This window comes from Hydra viridissima, unplaced genomic scaffold (assembly GCF_058129835.1).
Source record: "Hydra viridissima isolate aposymbiotic clone 2 unplaced genomic scaffold, HvirCarnegie_v1 scaffold_9, whole genome shotgun sequence".
Lineage (NCBI taxonomy): Eukaryota > Metazoa > Cnidaria > Hydrozoa > Anthoathecata > Hydridae > Hydra > Hydra viridissima.
The window spans coordinates 5,426,886-5,452,258 of NW_028324308.1; the positions used below are offsets into that span (position 1 = coordinate 5,426,886).

Here is a 25,373-nt window from a genome sequence, read left to right on the forward strand (position 1 = left end):
TTCTTTAGGTGGCAATTGTGTTTCAGAGAATTTTTTAATCGAGTCCACCCATTCGTAAGGGTAAACACCTTTTCTTAATAGCAAATCTCGTTTTGCTCCGCTGTGGAATGAATTTAAGTTTTTGCACATGATGTCTCCTTTTTTAGATTTTCTATGAGCGCAATCTTCACAATTGTCTTTACATTTGCATTTTTTACCTTTCTTAACCATGCAGTCCTTTTTGCATGTTTTTGGATCTAATTTAGAGCACTCCTCACACAAATCTTTAACAAGGTTGTTAGTTAAATCTTTTAAAGGGCTTGGCATGAACCTGTAGCTGTCAATAAACCTCAAATCTCTATACACTATTTTTGGTTTACCTTTTTTATTGATAGAATCTCTTACTTTGATGCTTTTTGAGAAGCTGATGTATTTTTCTTCGTTATTAGGTATACAAGTGATCTTTCCTTTTTTTCCACCTAATCTCTTGATGAACAAATGGCTGTCATAACCAGATAAATTATGGAAAACAACGGGAATAAATTTTGGAATTTTATAATCCAAGTTGCATTTCTTATGAGCAGCACCACGGTACTTTCCAGTCAAATGACAGTGATCCCATACTTTATCACCGTTAAGATCTTTTTTGCAAATATGACATTCGGTTGCAGCTTCAAAATTCTTTTCATCCTCATCAGTCTCTATTCTCTTATTTTTCCATTGTTCTTGCCGTGAATAACTATCGTCACAAATCTTTATAAAGTCATCTTCAAGCATGGTAACAAATTTTTGAGCCACGTCGTCATCATCACTTTCTGCTGTATACGTTTCAAGCTTTCCCTTGTAAATGGTTTCGTCGTAGCATTTGATATAATAGACGATGGAGCTTGGAACATGCTTTTGATATTGTTTGGTGTATGACTCTTTAGAATTTGGTGCGCAAGTGTTAAGAGGTTTGATGAAACTTTCAAAGTCTGCATAGACAACGTACGGAACTCTCATAGACTTGTTGTAGTTTTTAAACTGAACAGTTGTCCCTTCTTTTGGAAGTTCGATTCTGACTGCATCGTTGTCATAACAATAAGGCTGATGTTGTTGGAGCTTTTCTTCCAGGTCATAGCCTTGCAAGCAATTTCTGCAATAATGTTGTTTTCTTTTACCTTTTGATGTTTGTGTAGACAATAACCGACTCAAACTTTTAATAAGACAGTAATGGTCAGTGTCTTCGTTTGAAATATGCAACAAATCAACACAGTGCTTTCTATCTTTAAATTTAGATATTTTCAAAGGATAAAGTTTTTCATTTTCATACCCAAAGACGTTAATGCTAATAGTCGGATTGTTCGCTTCAAACTTTTTAATTTGAGTAGTCTTTACAGGAAATTCCATCTCATCCCAATTCAGCTCTTCTGATTTTAAAATAAGATCATTGTCAATTCTTTCGTTGTTTTTATTTTTAAGATTCAACGCTCGAGTGACTGACCATTTAAAGCATTGATTGTCCTTGTTTTCCATGTTGATGATCGCCTTTTTGTCTTTCAGCTCTTTAGACAGCTCAATATAGGAAGAACCGCTGAGAGGCTCGTAATCAGTAAAGTTGATATCCATTTTTAAAATCTTAGATAGAGTCGAATTGGATCCTAAAGCATTGTATTTAGCACTACTTTCCAATACTTTTTCTTCCATTTCACCCATGAGCTCTCTTACATCTGTAGTTGCTATAACAATCTCTGATCTTGATGAAAAGCTTGCTTCTCGAGTCACTTCTCCACCAGTCATCATGCTTACAGATTTCATTTTACACGTTAAAACAATTCTTACCTTGGTGTTTCTTTCCCCTCCCATGGTTTGAATGGCAGACTCTCTCACCAAATTAAAAAAGGATGCAATGTCTTGATATCGAGAAGAAGGTCTATAAGAAAATTGTCTCACAGAGCTCTCCGCTGAATGTTCAGTCATTTTAAACTTTACTGTAAATGGTTTTGGCGCAGGCTGTTTATACTCTGTTTTTAATACAAGCGATTTGATCAACTTTATTTTTTCATCGATTTGTTTTGCTGATTCGCTTACATTCTTCTTGACTACTTCAGGAACGTAGGGTTCTACCCATTCTTTAATATCATTAAACTTATTTGCAACATATGACGTCACACTTTTTGTAACTTTCGTCAGACTTGAAAATAAACCAGGTCTTGGTGGAATAGCTGGTTTTGGCGTAATGACAGGCGATGAATCTGAAACAGGCTCATCAAGAATCTGTTTTTGCAAATGAATTGGTTTCGGAGCAGTAGGAGGTTTTACAACAGGTCTTTGTGAGATGATCGCTGGTTTCGAAGCAATAGGAGGTTTTACAGCAGGTCTTTCAGGACTAACAACAAGTCTTACTTTTGCAGGCTTTATTGAAACTTTTGTCGGCTTAACAGAAACTTTTACAGCTGGCTTAACAAACCTAACCACAGTAGACCTTTCATTAGTATGCAAAGGTCTTGCCTCAGTCGTTCGTCTACGAAGAGAAGCAGGAGCAGAGACAATTCTAGGAGGATGCAAAGCCATTAAAAGTTCCTCCTTTCTCATTTTAGAGTATCCTTTTATTCTTTGCCCTTTGGCAATTTCTTTTAATTCTCTCACAATCATTTTATTTCGATCATTTCGATCATTAACAGACTTTTGACCAATGACAGGTCTTGTTGTTCTTATAGCTTCAACAAGTTCTTCCATAGTCATTTTGGTATAGCCTTTGATAGCTCTTTCTTTAGCATCCCTTCTTAATGATGCTATTGATACTTTTTGATCTTTCACAGTTTTACTTTCCATTTTTATTACGGAAAGATTTTTGTTTAAGCCACTTTCAAGTTTTCGCTCTTTGGCAGTAGTTTTTGCTTTTCTCTCTTTAGCATCAGTTTTATCACCCATTTTATTAAGGGAAAGAAAATTTTTTTCGATGCTTTCAAGTTTTTGCTCTTTAGCAATTAATTTTTTTGAAGAATTGAAAATCATTTTTATTATACTAAGATTTTCTTTAAGTCAATTCAATTTTTTAAAATCTTAGCATACTTTCAGCATATTTTCTTCTTCAAAAAGTTTTTACCGTTTTTTAATTCTTTTCGCGTTAGAATTAAAAATTTATGAAGCAGGATAATTGGCAAAAATTTCGCTTATGGAATCGTATACATGTGCTTGACCCATTTCATCAAATCTAATCGTGTAATTCCTTCCCCACTCGTCATGTGCAGTAAATTCGTATCCAGTCACATGAATTTCTTTTTCTTCATCAAACAGATGTGCACGTCCCATATCATCAAATTCAATCACATACTTCCTATCCATCTTTTTTTATTTATGCCAAGTCTTTTATTTAAGTCAATTTTTTAACATGATAAAAAGTTAAAAAAATCAATTTTGCTGCTTTTTACGTTTTTCAAGCTTTTCAGAATTTAAAAATTCAATCTTGATTCCATTATCCACCTTTCCATCTCGACGTGATCATGACGATCACCATGAGCAAATATTTTACGCCGTTGTTGAATTTTGAAAACGATTGCATGTCCACCAAATCAGCAGCCCATATTTCATCAATGTCGTTCACAATCACTTTTCTTTTTTTAAAATGATGAATCACCGGTTTATGAAGCTCCTCTGCAAGTTGATCCGTCCATTTCAAATCACTCACACCCAATCCAAATTTAGCTTTGGCTTTGATAATGGGAGTGATCAGTTTTCTTTCGTTTATTTCTTTTTGAGTGGGATTGGGAATCGAATCCATTTCTTCAAGCATCATTTGATCTGCTACATTTCTGCTTTTAACGTCGTTTAAATATTTGTAAGCTAAATCGTGGTGATATGCTGCATTGTCTACTCTATCCACCGGTTTGCTCCACTCTTGATACATGTCTGTGGAAGTGAGTCTTTTGTCTAAATTGGTACCCGGTCCTGCAAAATTCATCCCTGGAATGTGCATTTCTCCTGGAAACTTTGCCCATGGAAGCTTTATTTTTTTCGAAAAATTGTTGATCGATTCCACCAAGTCTCCTCCATTGACTTCATTCGCAGAAACAAACTTGCATTTAGTCGTTCCGCAAACGTTGCAAGTCCCTTTAAGCATATTTCTGTTGTTTTTGCTTATAGAGTGGTACAAGTTGTTCGTTTCTGTTATTTTTTTACATTTGACACAATACATTTTAACATAAATAAAAACTTTTTTAATATAAAAAATATGGAAGTGATGAAATTGTCGTGTAAAATTGGGAAAACCAAAAGAAACAACAGCAAGCTTTTACCTAGAAGTATACGTGGAATCATCGTTGGAAAGTCTGGATATGGAAAAACAACGTTGCTACTCAATTTACTGCTCAGACCGGGATGGCTAGATTACAACCATTTACAAGTCTTTGGTAAATCACTATTTCAACCCGAATACAAAATACTCAAAAGGTCTTTCGAAAATAAACTTCCTAAAAAGGATATTGTTGATTTGTTAACGGATGATGTACAAGATGAAATGGAAAAATTGAATTTAATCCATGAAGATGTTATTAACGATCTTTCAAAAAAATATTCCAACAATGATGATATGGAATGCCAATTTTTTGAAACGGCTGACGATGTGCCTAATCCTGAAGATCTTGATTCATCTAAAAACAATTTGATGATCTTTGACGATTTGCAATTGACCAATCAAAACAAGTGTGAAAAATACTATATCCGAGGAAGACATTCTAACGTCGACTGCTTTTACCTCGCTCAAAACTATTTCGAGATTCCAAGACATACCATTAGAGAAAACGCTAATTTCATTTGCCTATTTAAACAAGACCAAAAAAGCGTTAATCACATTTATCAAGACCACGTTTCCTGTGATATGGAAATAGAAGAATTTAAGGCCTTTTGCAATCATTGCTGGAATGAACCTCACGGATTTGCTGTCATCGATCTCTCTTCTAAAAAGAACGAGGGGAAGTACAGAAGCGGATTTGACGATTTTTTATTTTTCTAAAACAATTTAAAAAATAATTATAATTTAAAAAATGCCAGGTATAATCATCGATGTAGATGGAAAATCAAGTGTTATCACTACTGAATTTTTGGATAAAATCGTTTTTAACGAAGGAAAAAGTTATGAAATGGCTTTTCTCGGTCTTGAGACTTACAACAGCATTCCAAATGTAAACAGTAAAAACAATTCTTTCAAATACAGCATGGACAATGGTGCTCATTGGGAGAACATTATCATTCCATCAGGAAGCTATGACATTAAAGACATCAATGAGTATTTACAAAGGTTTATTTTAAACGTAATAAAAACAGCTCAACGTGGAAGTTATATTATTACAAATAAAATTAATCACTCTCCAAACAACCTTCAAATTGGAATCAATCTTAACACTTTAAAATCAACCATTAAACTTGGTTTGAATTATTTGATTGACTTTAACGTGGAGAATAGCATCTCTTCAGTTTTAGGGTTTACTAAAAGAAAATTAAATTCCAATTCCGAATACGAGTCGGATCATATCGTTAAAATTTCAAGCATTAACACCATCAGAATCGTTAACAACGTTATCGGATCATCCTATATTAATGGAACTCAACTCAATTGCATCTACTCCTTTTATCCAAATGTTAGCCCAGGCTATAAAATCATCGAGAGACCAATGCATTTGATTTATCTTCCTGTTAAACTGTTTGAAATTTCAACAATGGTTACTCGCATCATTGATCAGAATGGAGATTTGGTTGATTTTCGTGGAGAGGATATTACAATACGATATCATATTCGAGAAGTGAAATAAATAATTTTTTTATGTATTAAAAATGAGCAATTATCAAAACATTAAAATTAATATCTCGCAGAGTCAATCTGATAAAATTAAAAAAGCCATGCATGATAAAACCGATACTAGCATTAAGCTTTCTCATCAAGACTTGAACGGTAAACATGTTCTCGCTATCACTAATGCGCAATTGAACAAAATTAAAAAAGCGTATGAAACTGGTAAAGGAGTCACTCTTAAATTGAGCAAAAGGCAAATTGCATACAACTCAACCATTGAAGGTGGATTCATCGGAGCTCTTCTACCGTTATTAGGTATGTTAGGTAGCACTCTTGCCACAAGAGTAGTTCCTGCTCTAGCCACTGGATTGCTAGCAGGTGTAGGCTCTTCTGCCGGATCTGCTATGGTTGATAAAATTGCAGGAAGAGGTATCGTTTACTTGAAAAAGAATGGAAATGGAATGAAGATAAAAACTTTAGGTGGAGAAGGATTGTTTATCACCCCATGGACTAAAAATGTTCACGGTGATGGACTCTTTGTTAAAAATGGAAAAGGCTATCAATCTATTGGATCTGGATTATTACTCGGACCTAACTCACCCTTTAATAGCATACCCTTTTTAGGTGCTATTCTATGAAAATCGCTTGTTAAAAAGTTTGGATAAACTTTTTAAGAAATTAAAAAAATGATCGACTTTCAATGGATTGACGTAGAAGGAATTGTTTTACCCAATGAGGCTTTAACTAACTTTCAATTGATAAAGGCTACTAAACAGTTAAAATTGAAAAACTTTAGAGGTGTTTTTGTGAGGGATGAATTGCCAGAAAAGACAATGAAAAAAGAATGTGGAATCGTGAATACGGGAGATTCTAGTACAGATGGATTTCATTGGGTGTGCTGGTATAAAGACGCTGACGAAAAATACAGCTTCGACTCTTATGCTCAGCCTCCTCTTGTTGAATTGACTAAATACTTGAAAAGCCCGGTTTATTATAACAGTGAAAGAGTTCAGTTTGGTAACACTTCTTATTGTGGTCATTTGTGTCTTTACATCTTAAAAAAATTGAATGAAGGTCTTGACTTTCAAGAAGTTATCAATACCTTGTGGTGAAATTTTTAAAAAATAAATTTTTTTTTAAAAATAACAAACCATGGAGAATATTCAAAAGAAAGTCGTTGAGAAACACATCACTCATCAAGATTATAAAGACTGCTTAATGAATAACAAAGAAAAGCTTGCAGCTATGAACGTCTTCCGATCACGTCATCACGATGTCTACACCGAAGAAATCAACAAAATCGCTCTCAGCGCTAACGATGACAAAAGACACATCTTACAAGACGGTATTCACACCTTGGCCATTGGACACTACGGAATAAAACCGTGCTTTGCATTTATGGACTGTGATAAACTACTTCCTACAGATTAATGGCATGTCACACTATAAAAAATATCAATGCATGCCTAGAAATAACAACGCCATGTTGAATTTCCTTAAGTATAGAAAAGTATCAATGCGCTAGAATCGATATCACATCTTTAAAAATGTCAATGCATGCCGAAAAAACAACGCCATCTTGAATTTCCTTAAGTATAGAAAAGTATCAATGAGCCAGAATCCGCAATTCATAGTAGTGCTTCAACTTCTACGCTGTAGCCTGTGAGATGTTTTGAAGTTCCTCAGCATATTTTAAACTGTTTATGAGACTGCTACAGAATTTGGAAATTTTTTTCAAACTTCGCTGACGTCAAAGGCGGATTATTGACATACAGTCAATAAATTGATGTAAGGGTACGACTTTTAGAGACATCCTCCTCGCTACCATAAGGTCTCCGAAAATAGTTGGTACGGTCAAGAAAAATTAGTTAGAGCAGAGTGGTAAGGGTTGTAGCCGTTCCGCCCTTTTCCAACACACAAAATATTTGAAACATCAAAAGCGATACACTAATATCTGGGATCAATGAAATTATTTCCCAAATTCAATTATCACTTGAATCAGCCTAAGACTTTATTACGTTAATCTCTGGAAGACGAATAACAGCTATTTTACAAATATTAGTATTAAGCAATTAAAAATTCTAACTTTTGTTATAAGAAGATATGAGAAACGGAAAAAAAACTTATCGAAAATGTTAAAGTATAAAAGTTTCGAGCCGTAAATCTAGCAACAAGCATAGCAGCATCAATATGAAGACTCAGACACAATAAATACATAAAAAATATTAACAAAAAGTCAAAGTTTTAATTCGTCACACCACTAATAAATTAAGACCTCTCATAAACGTTTTTTACAATTCTTTAAAAAAAACCTTTATAATTAAAAAAAAGGCAACAAAAAAAAAAAAAAAAAAAAAAAAAAGTTAAATGAACATCATAAGACGTCAAACTATTGACTTCAATTTTGCATCAGTGAATGCTGAAATCTTGTGTTTGCTTCATAAGTCCTATCTTACGTGCATCGTGCTAGCTGAAAACTATTATAAGCAATAAAAACAAAAATATTTAAAATATATTTACTCAGCCACGAGTATTTATTCCAAGATAAACTTTTAAAAAAAATTTTTTTTTTTTTTTGTAAATACAAAGAAAGTCTTCAGAACTTAAAAATAAAATATATTTCTAGCATAACCAACAACCGTGGCTGTATAAAAATCCGCTATGTAAGCAAAAACAAATGCTTTAAAACTCTTATCTTGGAAACCAATTACTGAACTTAAACATCCAGGGCAAAAATAAAACACTGATAATATTGATCAGGAAGAGGTTGATTTGTTCATACAAGACCATATAAAACTTGCATCCTTGAAACATTTGCACCACATTCGAAAAATTATGCTCCATATTATTCATTATTTTTTTTTTCTATCTGTAGAGCATTTCGGACAGAACCTAAAAAAAAAAAAAAAAAAAAAAAAAAAAGAAATTAACCATGACATGATATCATTAAGGTTTAAATTAAGACTGCAATTAGCCACAGCTAACTCGTATTTATGATTTTTTACTTTAACTTCCTATAAAGATGTACATAGACTGATATAAGACAACTTACCATTTCCCTTTAGGTTTTGTTGTTAAACCCACACAACCAAAGTGGAACCACTCAATTAAACACTACAAAATTAAAAAATACATAGAGTCTATTTTAAACCTAATTTGTCTTTTTTTTTCAATACACAACAAGTAAAGCAAATTACTGAACATGCACTAAACAAAGAAGCTAATTAAAGCATATATACAATACACTTATATACATAAAATACACTTATATACATAAAATACATTTATATACATAAAATACACTTATATACATAAAATACACTTATATACGTAAAATATACTTCTTATAACTACTTTCTTAAAATGTAGAAAGAAAAAAACAATAAATAAAAAAATAAAATAAATAAAAAAACATATAATAATAACAAATATATACATAAAAACGCTTAACACAATTAACATGAAAATTGAGATCATTTATTATATACTAATTTTTATTATAACTTTCCTACAATTTGTTATAAAATTTTTAGTGCAAAAAAGAGCAGATAAAGATAACAAACAAAGACTTACATCATTATTATCGCAACCAATCATTTCTCCATATGATACCTAAAACAAATATATTTCAACAAAATTATTTTCAACAAATAATATAAAATGATCAAATAGACCTCCAACACATTTTAACTTTCAGACCATAACAAAAAATGAAATTATACTTGATGACACAAGCAATATGTTGGTTCATTAGGGTCCACTGGCATATCAAGCACATTCATGTCTGTTGCCATAGTAATAGGTGGAGTACCAGATGTCATTAGACTAGACTTGGGCAATTCTACTTGCTCTCTAAAAGATCAAAAAATTAATGAAGCTCTCTTGAACCTTATGTTTTATAACAAATAGAAGAAAAAAAGAAAAATTTACTCTTTTTTGCTTTTCTTTTTTTTAAAAGGTTCACTTTTTTCTGGCTTGCGTTTGCGATTTTCTATAAAAATTAGTTTTTTAATCGTTATCAATGAATGTAAACATGTACAGTACAAATCAAAGATACTGAATGAAAAAAGAAGATGAAGTCCTTAAATAGACAATACCAGCTTCCTCTCCAACTTGCTGCTGCTGCTGTTGTTGTTGCTGCTGCTGTAGCTGCTGCCTTTGAGATTTCAGTTCCTCCTCAAATCTTGACAAATCTGAGTCAAGACGTCGGATATGTTTATCAACCTGTACAAAAATATTAACACTTTAAATAACATATCCACCTATAAAACCAAATAAACACATACCAGAAAAGTATGTATGTATGTATGTATGTATGTATGTATGTATGTATGTATGTATGTATGTATGTATGTATGTATGTATGTATGTATGTATGTATGTATGTATGTATGTATGTATGTATGTATGTATGTATATGCATTTATGAATGTCAATAAAATATCAGTTGAAAAAAAAAAGAAAACACATTTAAAAAATAATAACAACAATAATAGAAAAACCATTTCATATGTTTGAACAGCAAGCTGAACTTTGTCATCTCCATATTCTCTACTTTTTTGAAATGCTTTTTCAATTTTAGCAAAAAAATCCTTCCTCTCTACAGCAGGCAGATCTCTAACCTTAGAAATATATTCCTCACACAATTTATCTATGTCATCAAGTAAATCTAAAATTATAAAAGGAAAGTTCATATTACATAACTGGTTTAAACAACATTTTGTTTACAATACTTATTTATACTTATCACATAAATAAAGAAAACTTTGAACATCAAAATATATAGTTGATGATCACACAACAATTCTCAAACAATTTAAAATCTAAAATAGCTTTGTATATACATAGAAACATACACAGAAACATGTGTGTGTGTGTGTATATATATATATATATATATATATATATATATATATATATATATATATATATATATATATATATATATATATATATATATATATATATATATATACACACACATACATACCATGTGCTCTTTGATCTAAATCTTTTTGAAGAGAAAAATTTCTTTGTAAATCGTAAGGCAATCCTTCAATACCTATTTAGAAGAAACAAAAAATAAAACATATTAGAAAATAAATATGTGCTTAACCCAAAATATAGAGATCTTTTATTTGTAACAGTTACACATGTGCTTATATAGGATCATTTTTTGGCACTAAGTTCAACTCAAAGCAAAGAACCTGAAATTAGCTAAAGCTCTAAAAGTCGGAGAATTTGCCTCAATCAATTCAATTCAAAGCGAGTAGTAATGTAGATTACTAAATTAAAAGATTCTTTATTTTTCTTTTAGAGGATTTTTTATAACTTGTTAGATACTAGAGTCTACATTTAAACTTACTTTCAAGGTAGTGCTCTAAGTACAATGAGTTTGACATGCTTTATCTATAAATTCATATCAAAATTTTATACTATGTTTTCCGTTACGTTTAAAATAAAAAAAGCGTGAAAAACAATCAAGATGCTCACGACGCACGCAATATATTCGATGGGTTAATCCGCAAACCAGTTAACCAAATTTTAAATTATTTTTGGAGTTGGCTGATTTTCCGAAGTAACCCTAATGGTTATTGTATAATTTAATGATTATTGTCATAACATTAATGATAAAGTGTTTTTATTTTGAGTTCTAGAAAATGGTTTAAAAATACAATAAAAATTATGCTGGAATAAAATAAGCATTTTTGAAGTGTAGGTAAGATTTATTTATTATTTAAATGTAGCTATGCATGATATGGAATATTGTCATAGAAATCATGATAATCTGAAGGCAGGGTTGTTTTCAAATCCTGGAGGTCTTGAAATTTCCTGTTTTTAATTTTCAATTTTTCGGAGTACAGATTAGGCAACTGCTCAATATCCTTAGTGGTAATAAGCTTGTCACGACGCTGCGGTAGCAACAGCCACTCATCTGTAAACCTTAGCTAATAGTAGAAGTTGCCATCCATGTTATATTGTAAAAAAAATGCAATGGCTCAAAGAAAAATGTATGTAACTATTTGATAAAACAATACCTTGGGGGTCCCCTTTCATTTTTCCAGGTCTTATTGATTTATAAAATTTGAATAAGTCAAATGATTTGAAAAATGAATGCTTCAGGTAAGAAACATCATAGGGTTCTGGTTTTTTCCGAGCACTTCTTCAAACTCCTCAGTATTCTACAGGTACATTAATAACTTTATTTTTTAGTTTTTTCTCTATACATGCATGCATTGAGTCGGCCTCCATTTTAGGTATGCCTAACCTCCAAATACTTTTTTTCAATTTTTATTTGCTTTGAAATAGCTATATTCATCAAAACATTCGACAATATTGAATTTCTGTTTTGTGACAGGCAACCATCACTATATAAAGTCAATTTAAAATTGCTTTGCCTGTTGAGTCTGGGAAGAAATTTTTGGATAATGAATTTCCCCAATATGCTTGCATATTCTTCAGTATTTAGTCCTCCCTCAATTTCATTCCACAAATAACAGTATCCGGCTTTTGTTGTAAGATCAAATAAACAGAAGTTATGAACACATACCTTCGTTTTATAATGCAGAAAAGAAACATTTGACTTGGGCGCAAGCAAAACTGCTTGTACATCAACTGTAAAAACAAACTCTTCCTGTTCTTTGTTTTTCTGTTTTTCAATTCGTGCTTCATTTTTTCTTTGCATTTGTTGGTTGTAGTCTAGGTCTGACATATAGGCAAGCTTGTGTGATAAACATTTTTCACATAAATCCTTTTTAGGTTGGAATAGAGCAATATTTTCGGTCTCCATGGTGTTGTTGAATCTTGCTAAAGACAAATGGGCAATGTTGTTCGATAAACACCATTCAGACACATAAAAATTATAAAGGGAATTTTTTGTAGACCATTCGGGTAAAATATATTTCCTAGATGTTGATTTGCGACAGTAGTGCGATTCCAATTTTGGCAAACTTTCAAAAAAATCTTTGAGTGAAACTACTTCTATATGAAACAGATTCTCTCTAGTCTTCGGTGATTCTAACAATAATACTGCTTGGTTAACAATTGATTTTGATTGTTTCCAACTCCACACGGTTGATTTTCCAATACACAGAGTGTTTAAGAACATTGTCTTACAGACTCTGTACAATTTTTCTTCTTTCCTTATAGAATACTCAATTGAGCTAAGTCTTTTGGATTTTAAAGCATCCTTTCTGTCTCTCGGTCTCTTGATAGGAAAGCATTTGGCACGACTATCAACATACACCTTCTTTTCTCCCCAATTCATCTTCCAAAAACTTACGAAGATTGCCGTTCGATCTGTGTCTAAAATATCCAAACATTGAAAGGCATTTTTGTTTGATGCGCATTTACTCCTTGGTTTCAACCTTTTTGCATTTTTAGGCACATCAGTGATTACTTTGTCCCCTATTCCTTTTTCGACCAAAATATTTTTATCCCTTTTCTCGATAAGAAAAAATTTTTATGATCTTTCTATGTGGATCTGTCAACCTGACATCTCCTTCGCCGTTTGACTTTTTTTGTCCCTCCTTCATCACCATCAGATTCTGAGTCTGAGTGCTTAGAATATGGGACCAAGGGAGCATTATAATCTTTTTCATCAATAATGTTATTGTTTATTAATGGGGAGCTATTAACTATACCGCTAGGTATTTGTGGATCCTGGCTAAGCACAAGATAGCACTGTTTTTATGAGAATATGAAAAAACACTCTCCATTAAAAAAAAAAACATTTCTCCATTACAATGACCAATGTCTTCGGTAAATGACATTCTAAAAAATCAAGTATATTTTAATCATTTCAAGGAATTCATGTATTCATATGTATTCAAGATTTATCAACCCGATATTGCATAATGTTTCCAATTGGTAATAAACCATTAAAAAAAGAAAGACCTTTTTTTTTCGTCGAATAAAATTAACTTTGCAGGAGTATCGTTTTGATTTATTATCTTTGCTTGCATTAAATAAAAAAAACGGACAAATTAAATAAAAGTTTTTTCAAAATTTTAAAATAAATATGCGCAATATAAGAAATAACTACAATATAACCAAATACAGCATTAATAAACACAAGGAGCTGATTCTGTAATTGTAATGTAATTATCAAACTTAATTTAACTGTTTTTGAAAACAAATATGCTTTAAAAAGTTAAAGTGTCTCACCTTGCATTAATTCAGGTCCTTTTATATATTGAAAGCTTCAAATGTGTATATTAATACATAAGTTATGTTAAATATTTAAATTCCGCGATCTAGCACTTCACATTACAAAATGGCAAAATTAGCGGGAGTTAGCTGATTGGTAAATCGTTTTTTTTAAACCTGGAGTTGGCTGGTATGTGTGCGGGATGATTTAACGTATTTATTATCTTGTTTGAATTATGGTGGTTTTGCATATCATATAAAATTTGAAGATCAACAAAATGGCATCAAAATCTGGATTTCAACCAAACATGGAGTTGGTTGGTGTGCGGATTAAGCCATCGATATCTAAAACAACTTCGTTTCATCTTAAGTAACATAAAAGGGTCAGACTATTTAAAATGAAGACTCATTATAAATAAAAAATCCTAAATCACAAATCCCAAAAATGTAATTTAGAATTTTTCCTTAGAAAAATGAATTTTAATAATTGTTATAATTACCAAAATTATATTTAGAAAGTCCAATAGAATTTACTTGAAAAACTGTAGGCCTTGAAAAAATTGTAACTTTACACATTTAAATTTTTAAAATTTTTCATTTTTTGTATGTAAGTTATAGAGCATTATTTGGAGATTAAAATGGCGTAATTATGGTGTCCAGCAACGAGTATAACTTACTGAGTGTTAATCGATTCCAGTGGTATAGTCAAATATTTTCAGGGAAAATACTGGAAGCTTCAGGCTTTTCAAAATAAATCAGTCAGTGATCTTCCAGGAGGAGATCTTGAGCGCACCGTGAGCACTAACGCAGTAAGAAAAACTGAAATGCAAAGTGTTCTTTAGAATAGACCTTCCTCTGACAATTATTGCACAGGTCCACTAAAGGTAGCTGGAAAGTTCTTTTAAAAGATATTGAGACTGTATCTAAAAAGTTTTTCAATACTTTATTTCCCCAAGATCATACAATTTTACCAGCTAGCTAAAAATCTTACAAGAAAGCTCAAAGCCTGGGGTTATATGTAAGGAATGGTAGAGGTTAAAGGGTCTGGAAAATCTTTGGTAAAGGAAGGGATATGTATCAATAGTAATTTTTATTTGTTTCTCAGTGTATTTTAATTCCATTGGTTTTTAAGATAAGTTTCTTGTTAATGTGTAATGGTTTAAACATTTAAAACTCTTTTATTCAGTGTTCAAAATATCAATGATTTACATCTCTAGATGCAAATGATAAAAACTCTTCTTATTCCCAATTTTCAATAAATAGTTAAATTTTATATATCCCTCTCAACGTTATTCGATATGTCCTCTTAAAGTTATTTGATATGTCCTCTCAACGTTTTTTCATCAGAACAATTCTCGTTTCTGTCTAAAGTAGTGTTTATATCGACTTCGACTAAATCGACTAAAAGTCGACTAGTTGAAAGTTGAAATAAGTCGACTTTGAAAAATCGAATAGTCGATTTAATCGACTATGGGTCTCCTAATAATCGACTAAAAGTCGATTTACTCGGGTAATCTTTCTAATATCCTTATATCAATTATTTCACTTGATTTAATTTTATCAATCTTTATATATAATATTGTTATGATGCTGACCAATGAGTAAAGAGATATATTCATGAGTAGTTTATCTTGTAAAGATAAATTATTTATAACTATTGAGCCATGCGTAAAAATATCATTTATAGCGATTTTTTTAATTCAACTAAAATATCTGAACATTAAACCTAATTTGCTGTATCATATAACTTAACTCTTAGCTCACTGTATATAGCACCACTTCATTAATACTTCCTTTTTCTCATTATAGTAACCACTTGATGCTTTTTAAACCAAAATGTTAAGTAATGTGTTATGGTACTCAGTTAAGGATACGAAAATATTTTATAAATCTGCCACCACAAAAAAAAAGCTTATCCGCCACATCTGCCCCCACCTATCTATGCCACAGTTTTTGTTTTTTTTCATTGAATTTTCTGATAATTTTTTGCTTTAATTGTTGTGAAAAATGATGTAAATTTCCCATCTGCGTTTTTTTTTTTTTCTTTACTTTGTCATAGTAATTTCCGTTATAATTTGTTTGTTCATTCGATTTTAAATAATCTAATAGATTAGATGAATTAAAATTGAACAAAGAAAATGCTCTTGATATAATAACAGTATATGTTATTATATCAAGAGCATTTTCTTTGTTCAATTTTAATTCATCTAATCTATTAGATTATTTAAGAGCACTTTAACAGTAAAGATTTTTGTTTACTCTCTTAAGTTCTATTTGTTTCATACCTTCTAAAAAATAAATTGTCAAGCAACATTTACCCTTTCGAGACGAATAAAAGTGCGAATATGTTTTTTTTGTGTTTTTATAACTTTTTTTAGTCTAATCTATTGGAAAAGTGCCAATAAAACATCAAGGGGTTGGCTGGGGTGGTGGTACAAATATGTACCAGCAGCCCTCTGCAGTGGTTCATATGTGTACCATCAGTACCATACAAATATTGTTCTTGAAAAAAGTTAAACTCTTTACTGTCATATAATAGAGTATTTTTTTCATAGAAGGACCCCCTCTCAACAATGAACGTTGTACAGCTGTAGTTTTTCTTCACTGATTTGTCATTTCCTCTGCCAGGGGAGCCAAAAATTGTTTCTAAGGAATTCTATTCTTTGTGTTCTCCTTATGTTTTATCCAAGCATTTAAAAGGGACCTCATAAGTAAGCAATAAAACACTTTCTTCCTCCATTTATTCGATTTACGATCCAGTTCATATAGTCCTATCATTTGGTCTGCTAAATCCACCTCTCCCATAATTTCGCGATGAAACACAATCGTCTCTGGGGAAGAAACACTACATTTTAAGCCGCCTTTCAAAGTTTTCGTCACTTCTGTAATATCAGCTTTATGAAAATTACTCAGCATTAGGCCTTTTTTGTGTCTTGCCATTTTACAAATAGTAGTCCATCTTTACTGCACTGAAACACGCATTCGCCTCTTTTCAGCTTTTTATTGATTATGGGTAAATATTTTCTATTTTTGTTGCACGTTTCTAAAGCGTCATCAACAAACAAAAGTATATGCATTTCAAGCGAATTTTACTTACAAAAGGCGTCTAGATTAGCTATGTAGTTTAGTGGTACATATATGTACCGAGAGTCTCGAAAGAGTTAAAGTATATGATTATGATAAAATTTTTATTCAAATATTTCGACTAAATCGACTTTTAGTCGACTTAGTCGATTTTAAAAATGTATTAGCCGATTTTCGTCGACTTTGAAAAATACATTAATCGATTTAGTCGACAGTCGATTAATTTCTAAGTCGATACAACTCCAACATTTAGTATATCATCATTTATATGTGATACACTAGCATATTCTTTTATAAAATGTGTTGTTGATCACACTTCAAAATATGGCTGTGAGAGATGTACAGTTGTTGGGACATATTATTCTCAGCAGATTGTGTTTGAAAGCAAAGAGCCACATGTCTTGCGTGAAGAAAGTACTTTCAGGAACTTTGGATACCCTAAAATCAAAAGAAACCCCCTTCCTTGTGTGAATTGGATATTCCGATTGTTTCAACGTTCATTCTAGACTATATGCATGTAATCTGCCTTGGTGTTACAAAAAGGATTTTATTTTTTCTAACTTCAGGTCCATTGGAGTGTAGATTTTCTTATACCTTAAGGGAGGAGCAATCTAATACAATAGCATTGCGTTTATCCCTGACATGGTAAAAATTTAAAAAACTGAGAAGATAGTGTCAACAGCAGATTTGGTTGGTAAAGTTTTGATTTTGCCACATAAAACTGGTTATGCCCTCTTTCCCTTAATACATGAACTTGAGAGTCATGTGTAATATATATATATATATATATATATATATATATATATATATATATATATATATACACATTTTGTATACATTTTTGCAAGTAAATCTTAGAAGACCTAAGACATATGAAAATTTCACATGAAAAAAGTTGACAATTATTTAAATGATTGTTTTTGGACTTTGGGTTGGAGCAAAACTATCCAGTGAATAAAATTCTTTAACTTTTTTTTATTGAAAAACAATCAAAATAAACTAATAATAATAATAATAATAATAATAATAATAATAATAATAATAATAATAATAATAATAATAATAATAATAATAATAATAATAATAATAATAATAATAATAATAATAATAATAATAATAATAATAATAATAATAATAATAATAATAATAATAATAATAATAATAATAATAATAATAATAATAATAATAATAACAATAATAATAATAATAATAATAATAATAATAATAATAATAATAACAATAATAATAATAATAATAATAATAATAATAATAATAATAATAATAATAATAATAATAATAATAATAATAATAATAATAATAATAATAATGATAATAATAATAATAATAATAATAATAATAATAATAATAATAATAATAATGATAATAATAATAATAATAATAATAATAATAATAATAATAATAATAATAATAATATTAATAATAATAATAATAATAATAATAATAATGGTAATAATATTAATAATAACAATAATAATGATAATAGTAATAACTGATGATGATGATGATGATGATGATGATGATGATGATGATGATGATGATGATGATGATGATGATGATGATGATGATGATGATGATGATGATGGTGATGATGATGATGATGATGATGATGATGATGATGATGATGATGATGATGATGATGATGATGATGATGATGATGATGATGATGATGATGATGATGATGATGATGATGATGAACCTTAGAAATTACTAAAACATGGTTAGATTTCAATGGCTGTGTAAAGTAAAATTTCAATAGTTATGGTCAGATGACAATATTCATGTAAATTTGTAGAATAGTCATAACCTATTAAGTCACTCCTTAAATGACACGGTGAGATAATTTTTAAATTTATTACCTGGGTCATTTGTATTTTGGTTACTTGTTTTCTAAAGGTATTGGTTAACTTACTAATGCATTATTTATATGGCTTTTTAATAGAATCTTTACTCATTTTTTATCACTTTAGAAGTACTCAGTAGTTTCATTAGTAGCAATCACAAGTGGAAGAGACAGGAAAAAAACCTAAAAAAAAAAAATTTTGCGGAAATACTATCTGAGAACAGTTATTTAACAAATGTCGCGCACCAACAATGAGGCAAGACAGGAGAAGTACTATGCTCAACTATCATAAAAAATAAAACATATCTGTAAAGTTCTCATAAATATTTATTGGAGTGAATAAATATTAATTTAAAAAAATAAAAAGCACTTTATTAAAAATTCAATTAGTGCTAAACAAGTGAAAAGACAGTCTATAGGAACCACTTTGAAAACCTCAGTTCCTAATGAAATATTTAAAGTATCCAACTAATTTGAAAATATGTGGTTTAACTTCCAATAAATCTAAGTATATATTAGAAAAGGAGTTGGAGTTGCATAACAGATGGTTAAGGTTTGGTTTTCATTTCCTTTTTAAAGGTGCTTGGCATGGCCAGGGACGCTACTCCAAGAGAAGAAAATTCTCCTGCCTAGTCTTGCTGAACACACTGCGAAAAACTGTCAGATGCTAGCACATCCAGTGGGTCGGAGCAGTGGCAGTCTGACGGCGTTTCACAGTGGGTCCGGGAGTGCACTGTCAACAGAGACATTACTGCATGTATTAACTACAGCGATGGCCCTGTAGGACACACACTCAGCTAAATAATGTTAGTTGGTTATCCAATTCAAACTCTCAATATAGGTACTTGTGGGACAAGTTAAAAACGTTACAACTCAAAAAATGTTATCGAAATGTTGTGTATTAGTTGCGCGCGCAAACGTAATAATTCAACTTTTTAAGAAGCAGGATATGTATAATGCATAAATATACTATAAACCCTTTGTGTTTGCAAAGCAGTTGCAATATACTAAATCAATACTAATTTCATTTCAAAAAATACTTAAAAGATTAATAACCTTTCACAAATCAGCATATGAAGTTATATATGCCACTGCTTTACAACTTATACTGAGGAAATTTTTCACTTTCGATTATTCTATTAGTTTTTATATCAATACTGCTTAAAACACAAACTGCAGCCAAAAGACCATAAATAAATTCCATAAAATTTAACCCTTAAGTTAACAAACTTTGTGAAAGCGGAAACTTTAGGAATCATTACCATGTTGCTACCATCGTATTTTTACAATAGCATTTATAAAGGTGTGATGTAATGGTTTGTATATCTGAAAAGACCACAAGTCAGTGGTGCGAGCACTCTAAAATAAGTTTTGTTGATTTTATGCTTGCACATGAATTTAGATTTCTATTGGTTGATTTTTAACAAATTTTATTAAAAAAGAACATAAACACTGATAGCATTTTAACGGAACAATTTGATCAAAAGATAATAGTTTTGCAGGACAAATGTCACTTGACTACATGAAAACAAAATTCTTCTTTCACAAAAACACTCTTTTTGAAACAATAATTGCAACTTTTTTCAATTTACTCAAATAATAAACATACAATTATTTACTAACCGCAAACGATGCCCTTAAGCTGGAGGACATAAAAAGCATGTATATTTCCATGGCCCATGAAATTAAAACTGTTTACCAAATCATCAGTAATGACCATTTTCATTATTCGTCTGACAGTCTCTTTCAAAGTTCCTCCTTTCTTTTCTCTATTATATTTGTGAGACCATAACAATTTTACTCGTTTAGATTATAATAATTAAAAAAAATACTTATTACCCTATTAAATTTTATTCGTATTATTGTTGCCAAAATTTATGAATTTGCAATTTTCTTGAATTTACAGGTACGTTAACTAATTGTTTTTCTTTCTTTTTCTTTTTTTGAACATACAGTAAATTTTATTTTTGAAACTACTATTTATTTAAACATTTATCCATGTTTTATGACTTATGGTATTTTAGGTATTATGATGAACATTAAAGAAACTGAAAACAGAGATGAAGAAGGAGATCTTAAGTCAAGAAAAAAAGTTTTTTTCCTTATTGGAGAAGCTAATCCAGCTATATCAGGTGCTGTATTGTAATTATTTTGATTTTTAACTATATACTTTTTATTTTGCATTAAAATGATACATTGTATGCGTAATTTAATGCTTACACGAGTACTTTATATAAAAAATGATAAGGCTATTGTTTATATTAATATGTTTTCCAAAAAAAAAAGCTTTTAGTATAAGTAATGAAATATTGAAGTATGTATATTATTCACATCAATAAATACATTTTTTATATTGTTAAGGTATGAAAATTCTAACAGGAATGGAAATATTGAAAAACTTTTACTACATCAAATCTACACTGGAAAAAAATGTGAAAAAGTCATCAATACTATATTGCATGCCTAATACGATGAAAAAGAGTCAATGTAAAAATGACAAATGCAAGTGCATTATATCTTTGATTAAAGCTGGATTTCCAATAGTTTCTGACAAAACCCTTAGAAAGCATCTAAGTATATTAGAAAAGAATACTACAGTTTAAAAAAGCATGAAAAGAGAGGATCAACTTCAGATTTAAAAAAACAAGATTATTTTATACAGAAGAAAAAGAAAGTGTTCTGGATTGGTACACCAAATCTTAGACGTACCATAATGAACGACAAGAAAAGATTAGATAAAGACAAAGCCGAAGATTTGAAGTTTTTAGATGATCAAGAAAGCGATAGAAAGTTTATTCTCGGAACTGAGGATAACAAATATAGTCAAATGTCTAGAGAGAGTATTAGAAAGAAAAAAAACGCAAAAGAAAGCACAACACTCTAGGAGTTACAGAAAATTTAGATCAGGAACCAATTTTAGATGAAAGCGGTACAGAAATGTTGAATGATATACACTTTGAACCTGGAGATTGGGCAGGGAAAAAAGAAAAACAAAAATCAATTACGTGCACAATTCCTAAAGATGTTTACAGTGGTAGTGTTGCTCTTGCAGCATCAATTAATGATATATCTCCTTCAGTTCTCCAGAAAGTTGTCACTTCTGTTGTTCATAAATCTTGTATGGATGTAAGTAAACTTCATTGCAGCATTTCAGCAGCCTCATTACATATGAAAAAGGTAAACTTAATAATAAGTAAACAAGCCAGAAATGACATTTAAGCTGCTTTAAAAGCCTTCAAATATCCACCGATCATTCATTTCGATGGTAAAACCTCATTTTAATTAAAAAAGGTAAGCGATTCAAAAATGACAGATTAGCAGTTCATTTAAATATTAATGGAGAGGTTTATCTTCTCGGAGTACCTTCCCTAGCATCATCCTCAGGGGAAAATCAGTATAAAGGCGTGATGAATTTCCTTAGAATATGAAACCGAAAGAAACATCGGAGGGTTATGCTTTGATACAACTACCAGTAATACTGGAACTAAAAAAGGTTCCCTGTTTAGAATAGCAAACAATATAGATATCTATCCATTATTTCTTGCTTGTAGACACCACATATCAGAGCTAAAGATTGTTCACTTTTGTAATGTTGTGACACAAAGAAAGACGTCTGGACCAGAGAATGTTTTATTTAAAAAACTGAAAGACATATTTGAAAGTCCTGATTTTTATTATGATACGAATGATGTTACACGATTTAATTAGGATAAGACAAAAGGAACTGTTATCGAATGTGCTACAGTTGAGTCACTTAATTTTTGCAAAAAGTACATTAAAAGTAAAAATATATTTAGAGGGGATAGAAAAGAACTAGCTGAGCTGGTTGTTGCTTATTTGTCTTTTGAAGGTGTAAAAATTAGGAAACCAGGAGCTGTCCACCATGCAAGGTTCCTTGGAAAAGCCATATATTATCTAAAATTGCAATTGCTTTTTAATCAGATTAAATTTGTTCAAGAAGATTTTAGAAGAAATAAATATCATGGCGGAATTCATAGCATTTTTTTATGCAAAATGGTATTTGCAATCTGACAAAGCTATCAAAGCACCATATCTTGATATTTTATCAATACATTAAATGAATCTATACAAAGATGTTTGTGCCAAACCAGAGGCGATTGAAGCAGTATTGAAACAATTTTACAAACATTCCTGGTATCTTGATTCTACAATTGTACCTCTTTCTTTGTTGGATAAAAATGTTTCTAATGAAGAAAAAAGTAAGATTGCTTCTGCTATGCTTCAATATGATATGCCAAACTCTGATTATTTTAAAATGAACAACAAATTGCTCATTGAAGTGGAAAACAAGATTAGGATTGAAAAGAGAGTTTATAATGATCCCCCAAGTTTACCATTACTAGTTGATCAGTTCTCCTACTTAACTTTTGATCGAATTGGGTTGGATAAACAAAGGATTAGAGACTGGCTTACCCTCCTACCTCAGTATTGATGCACACAATCAAGTTTTAGAATCTTTAAAGATTTTGCTAAATCTCTAATGATCCTGCTGAAAGAGCAGTAGGAATGATGCAACAGTTTGTGCACAGATACAATAAAGAAGAGGAAATTCAGAACAGACTACTAACTGTTGATAAAGCTAGATTTGCTACAAAAAGGCCAGAAAAATAGTCTTCAAGCTCGTCTAAAAAGGGGTTGATTGACTCACTTTCTACAATAGCAAAAATGATTGAAAAATGATTTTTTAATTGTAATATTTAATTATACTTATTCGCGGCAAAATAATAATTAATTTTTTTGCGATTTTTAACACTCTTTAACACAATAAAACAGAAACAGTATTCATATTCTGCTTTAACTACCCTTTTATTTAGAAATGTAAATCAATACCTGTATTATAAAAAAAAATCAGTTAAAAATCTTTATATTATCACCTCCCCTAGCCTATCGAACATAATCGTTTTTGGCGTTTTTTTTTACCATTTTCTTTAACTAAATGGGCTCTGGGGGAGGCACAAGAGTGGTCCAATCAGGCTAATTTTTTTCCAAAGTTATTTCTATTACCAATGTCCCACATTTCAAGGGGGTGTCAAAAACTTCCTCAACAGCAAGTACCCTATATATATATATATATATATATATATATATATATATATATATATATATATATATATATATATATATATATCTGTGTGTGTGTGTGGGGGGGGGGGGGGGGTATGTATGTGTGCATAATAAAATACACGTTTTGTTAATTTCTGGCATAAATTTTACTTCATTTTTGGTATTAAAAAGTCTAAAAATAAATTTGAAGTCAAAAATTTATTATAAAGATAAACTTTGATAGAAAACTCAAGTCTCAAATACTAAGGGTGGAATGCAAGAACCGAACTTGAGTCAAGTTCGACTTGAAATCTCAAGTTCGACTTTGTCAAGTCAGACTTGAAAAATTGACTTGAGCGAATGCGTAAACGAGACTTGAAAATTTCAAGTTCGTGCTTGAGAAAGTCGAACTTGAAAAATAGTCGAGGCGTTGAATTTAGGGCGTTTATCGGAAAATGCACTTCGCAACCAATAGCGATAATGGATTTTTTTTACGGGAAAAACCTTTTACTGAAACAAATTCCGTGTAATGATATTTGTATAGTATACGATTAAATAAAAAGTTAATAACAGTAAAAAAAAAAAGTTCTTGCTATGTATTTTTCATCAGAAAAACAAATTCATCTTGGCACTTTCAGTTCCAAATCCTAAGTTGTTGGTAAACAACGGTTGGTCATATGTACCACTTTAGTGATCAAGACAATTTCTCTTGATTTCTCCATTTTAACAGATTCCATTTGAATTAAAACACATGGAAATGTTCTAGAAAATGCAGAATCTTATTTTGACGCATTTTGGGGATGATACTATACTACGTATTTTTATTTATCTTTTTACTAATACTTTAATGAAAATAATGGTTTTTTTTAAAAAATACTGAGAAAATTACTTTAAACAAAATTAGTTTTCTCAATACTAATACTACATAATACTATGTGTGTGTGTATATAAATATATATATATATATATATATATACCTACACACAGGCGCGGATCTAAGGGGTGGCCATTATGGCATTGGCCATATAATTTAAATTTAACGGCAGCCACGTTGGTTATGGGTTTTTTCGCTTTAGGAATATCCCTAAAAATTTAAATTTTTGTTGTAATTTACGAATTTTGGCTATAGAGGTTCTGCCATGGCTACAACGGTTCTTATTATACGTTACCGACGTTTTATTCAATGAATAAATGCTGTGAAAAAATATTAAAGTATCAGTCTTTTATCAAAATTTAAACCGTGAAAATAAAATTTGGCCACACAGTTACAAATTCCTGGATCCGCGCCTGCCTACACATATATATATACCATTTACATATGTAAGTCAATAGAGATCACATATGGAGACAGGTCTTCTGAAATTATTGGGCCACTTATAGAAACAGAAAAGAAAACTTTTAAAAACCATTTATAGCATCTTGCTCATTAACACATGAAAAAGAACAAAGTTTAACGTTAAACAAAAA

General features: G+C 30.6%; 1 protein-coding gene and 1 pseudogene across 1 annotated transcript; one reads left to right on the top strand and one right to left on the bottom strand.

The window, feature by feature from the left end:
- Positions 1-7,972: 7,972 nt before the first annotated feature.
- LOC145185542 (inhibitor of growth protein 4-like) lies at positions 7,973-11,257 on the bottom strand. The gene is made up of 9 exons (XM_090099126.1): positions 11,115-11,257; positions 10,740-10,811; positions 10,252-10,418; positions 9,847-9,973; positions 9,680-9,740; positions 9,472-9,601; positions 9,323-9,361; positions 8,802-8,863; positions 7,973-8,641 (listed from the first exon to the last, which is right to left on the bottom strand). Exons 1-9 carry the CDS (start codon positions 11,149-11,151, stop codon positions 8,602-8,604), a joined length of 735 nt encoding a protein of 244 aa, XP_089955252.1. The 5' UTR covers positions 11,152-11,257; the 3' UTR covers positions 7,973-8,601.
- Positions 11,258-21,301: 10,044 nt separating this feature from the next.
- On the top strand, positions 21,302-22,270 carry LOC149883705 (uncharacterized; annotated as a pseudogene).
- The last annotated feature ends 3,103 nt before the right edge of the window (positions 22,271-25,373 follow it).

Bases quoted from the DNA above. Each gene is read 5' to 3' on its own strand.
- LOC145185542 (XM_090099126.1), bottom strand. From the start codon at position 11,151: ATGTCAAACTCATTGTACTTAGAGCACTACCTTGAAA. The intron at 10,419-10,739 runs GTATGTATGTGT...TTATAATTTTAG, and splicing joins TTTAGATCAAAGAGCACATG to ATTTACTTGATGACATAGAT. The intron at 8,864-9,322 runs GTAAGTCTTTGT...TTAATTTTGTAG, and splicing joins TTGGTTGCGATAATAATGAT to TGTTTAATTGAGTGGTTCCA.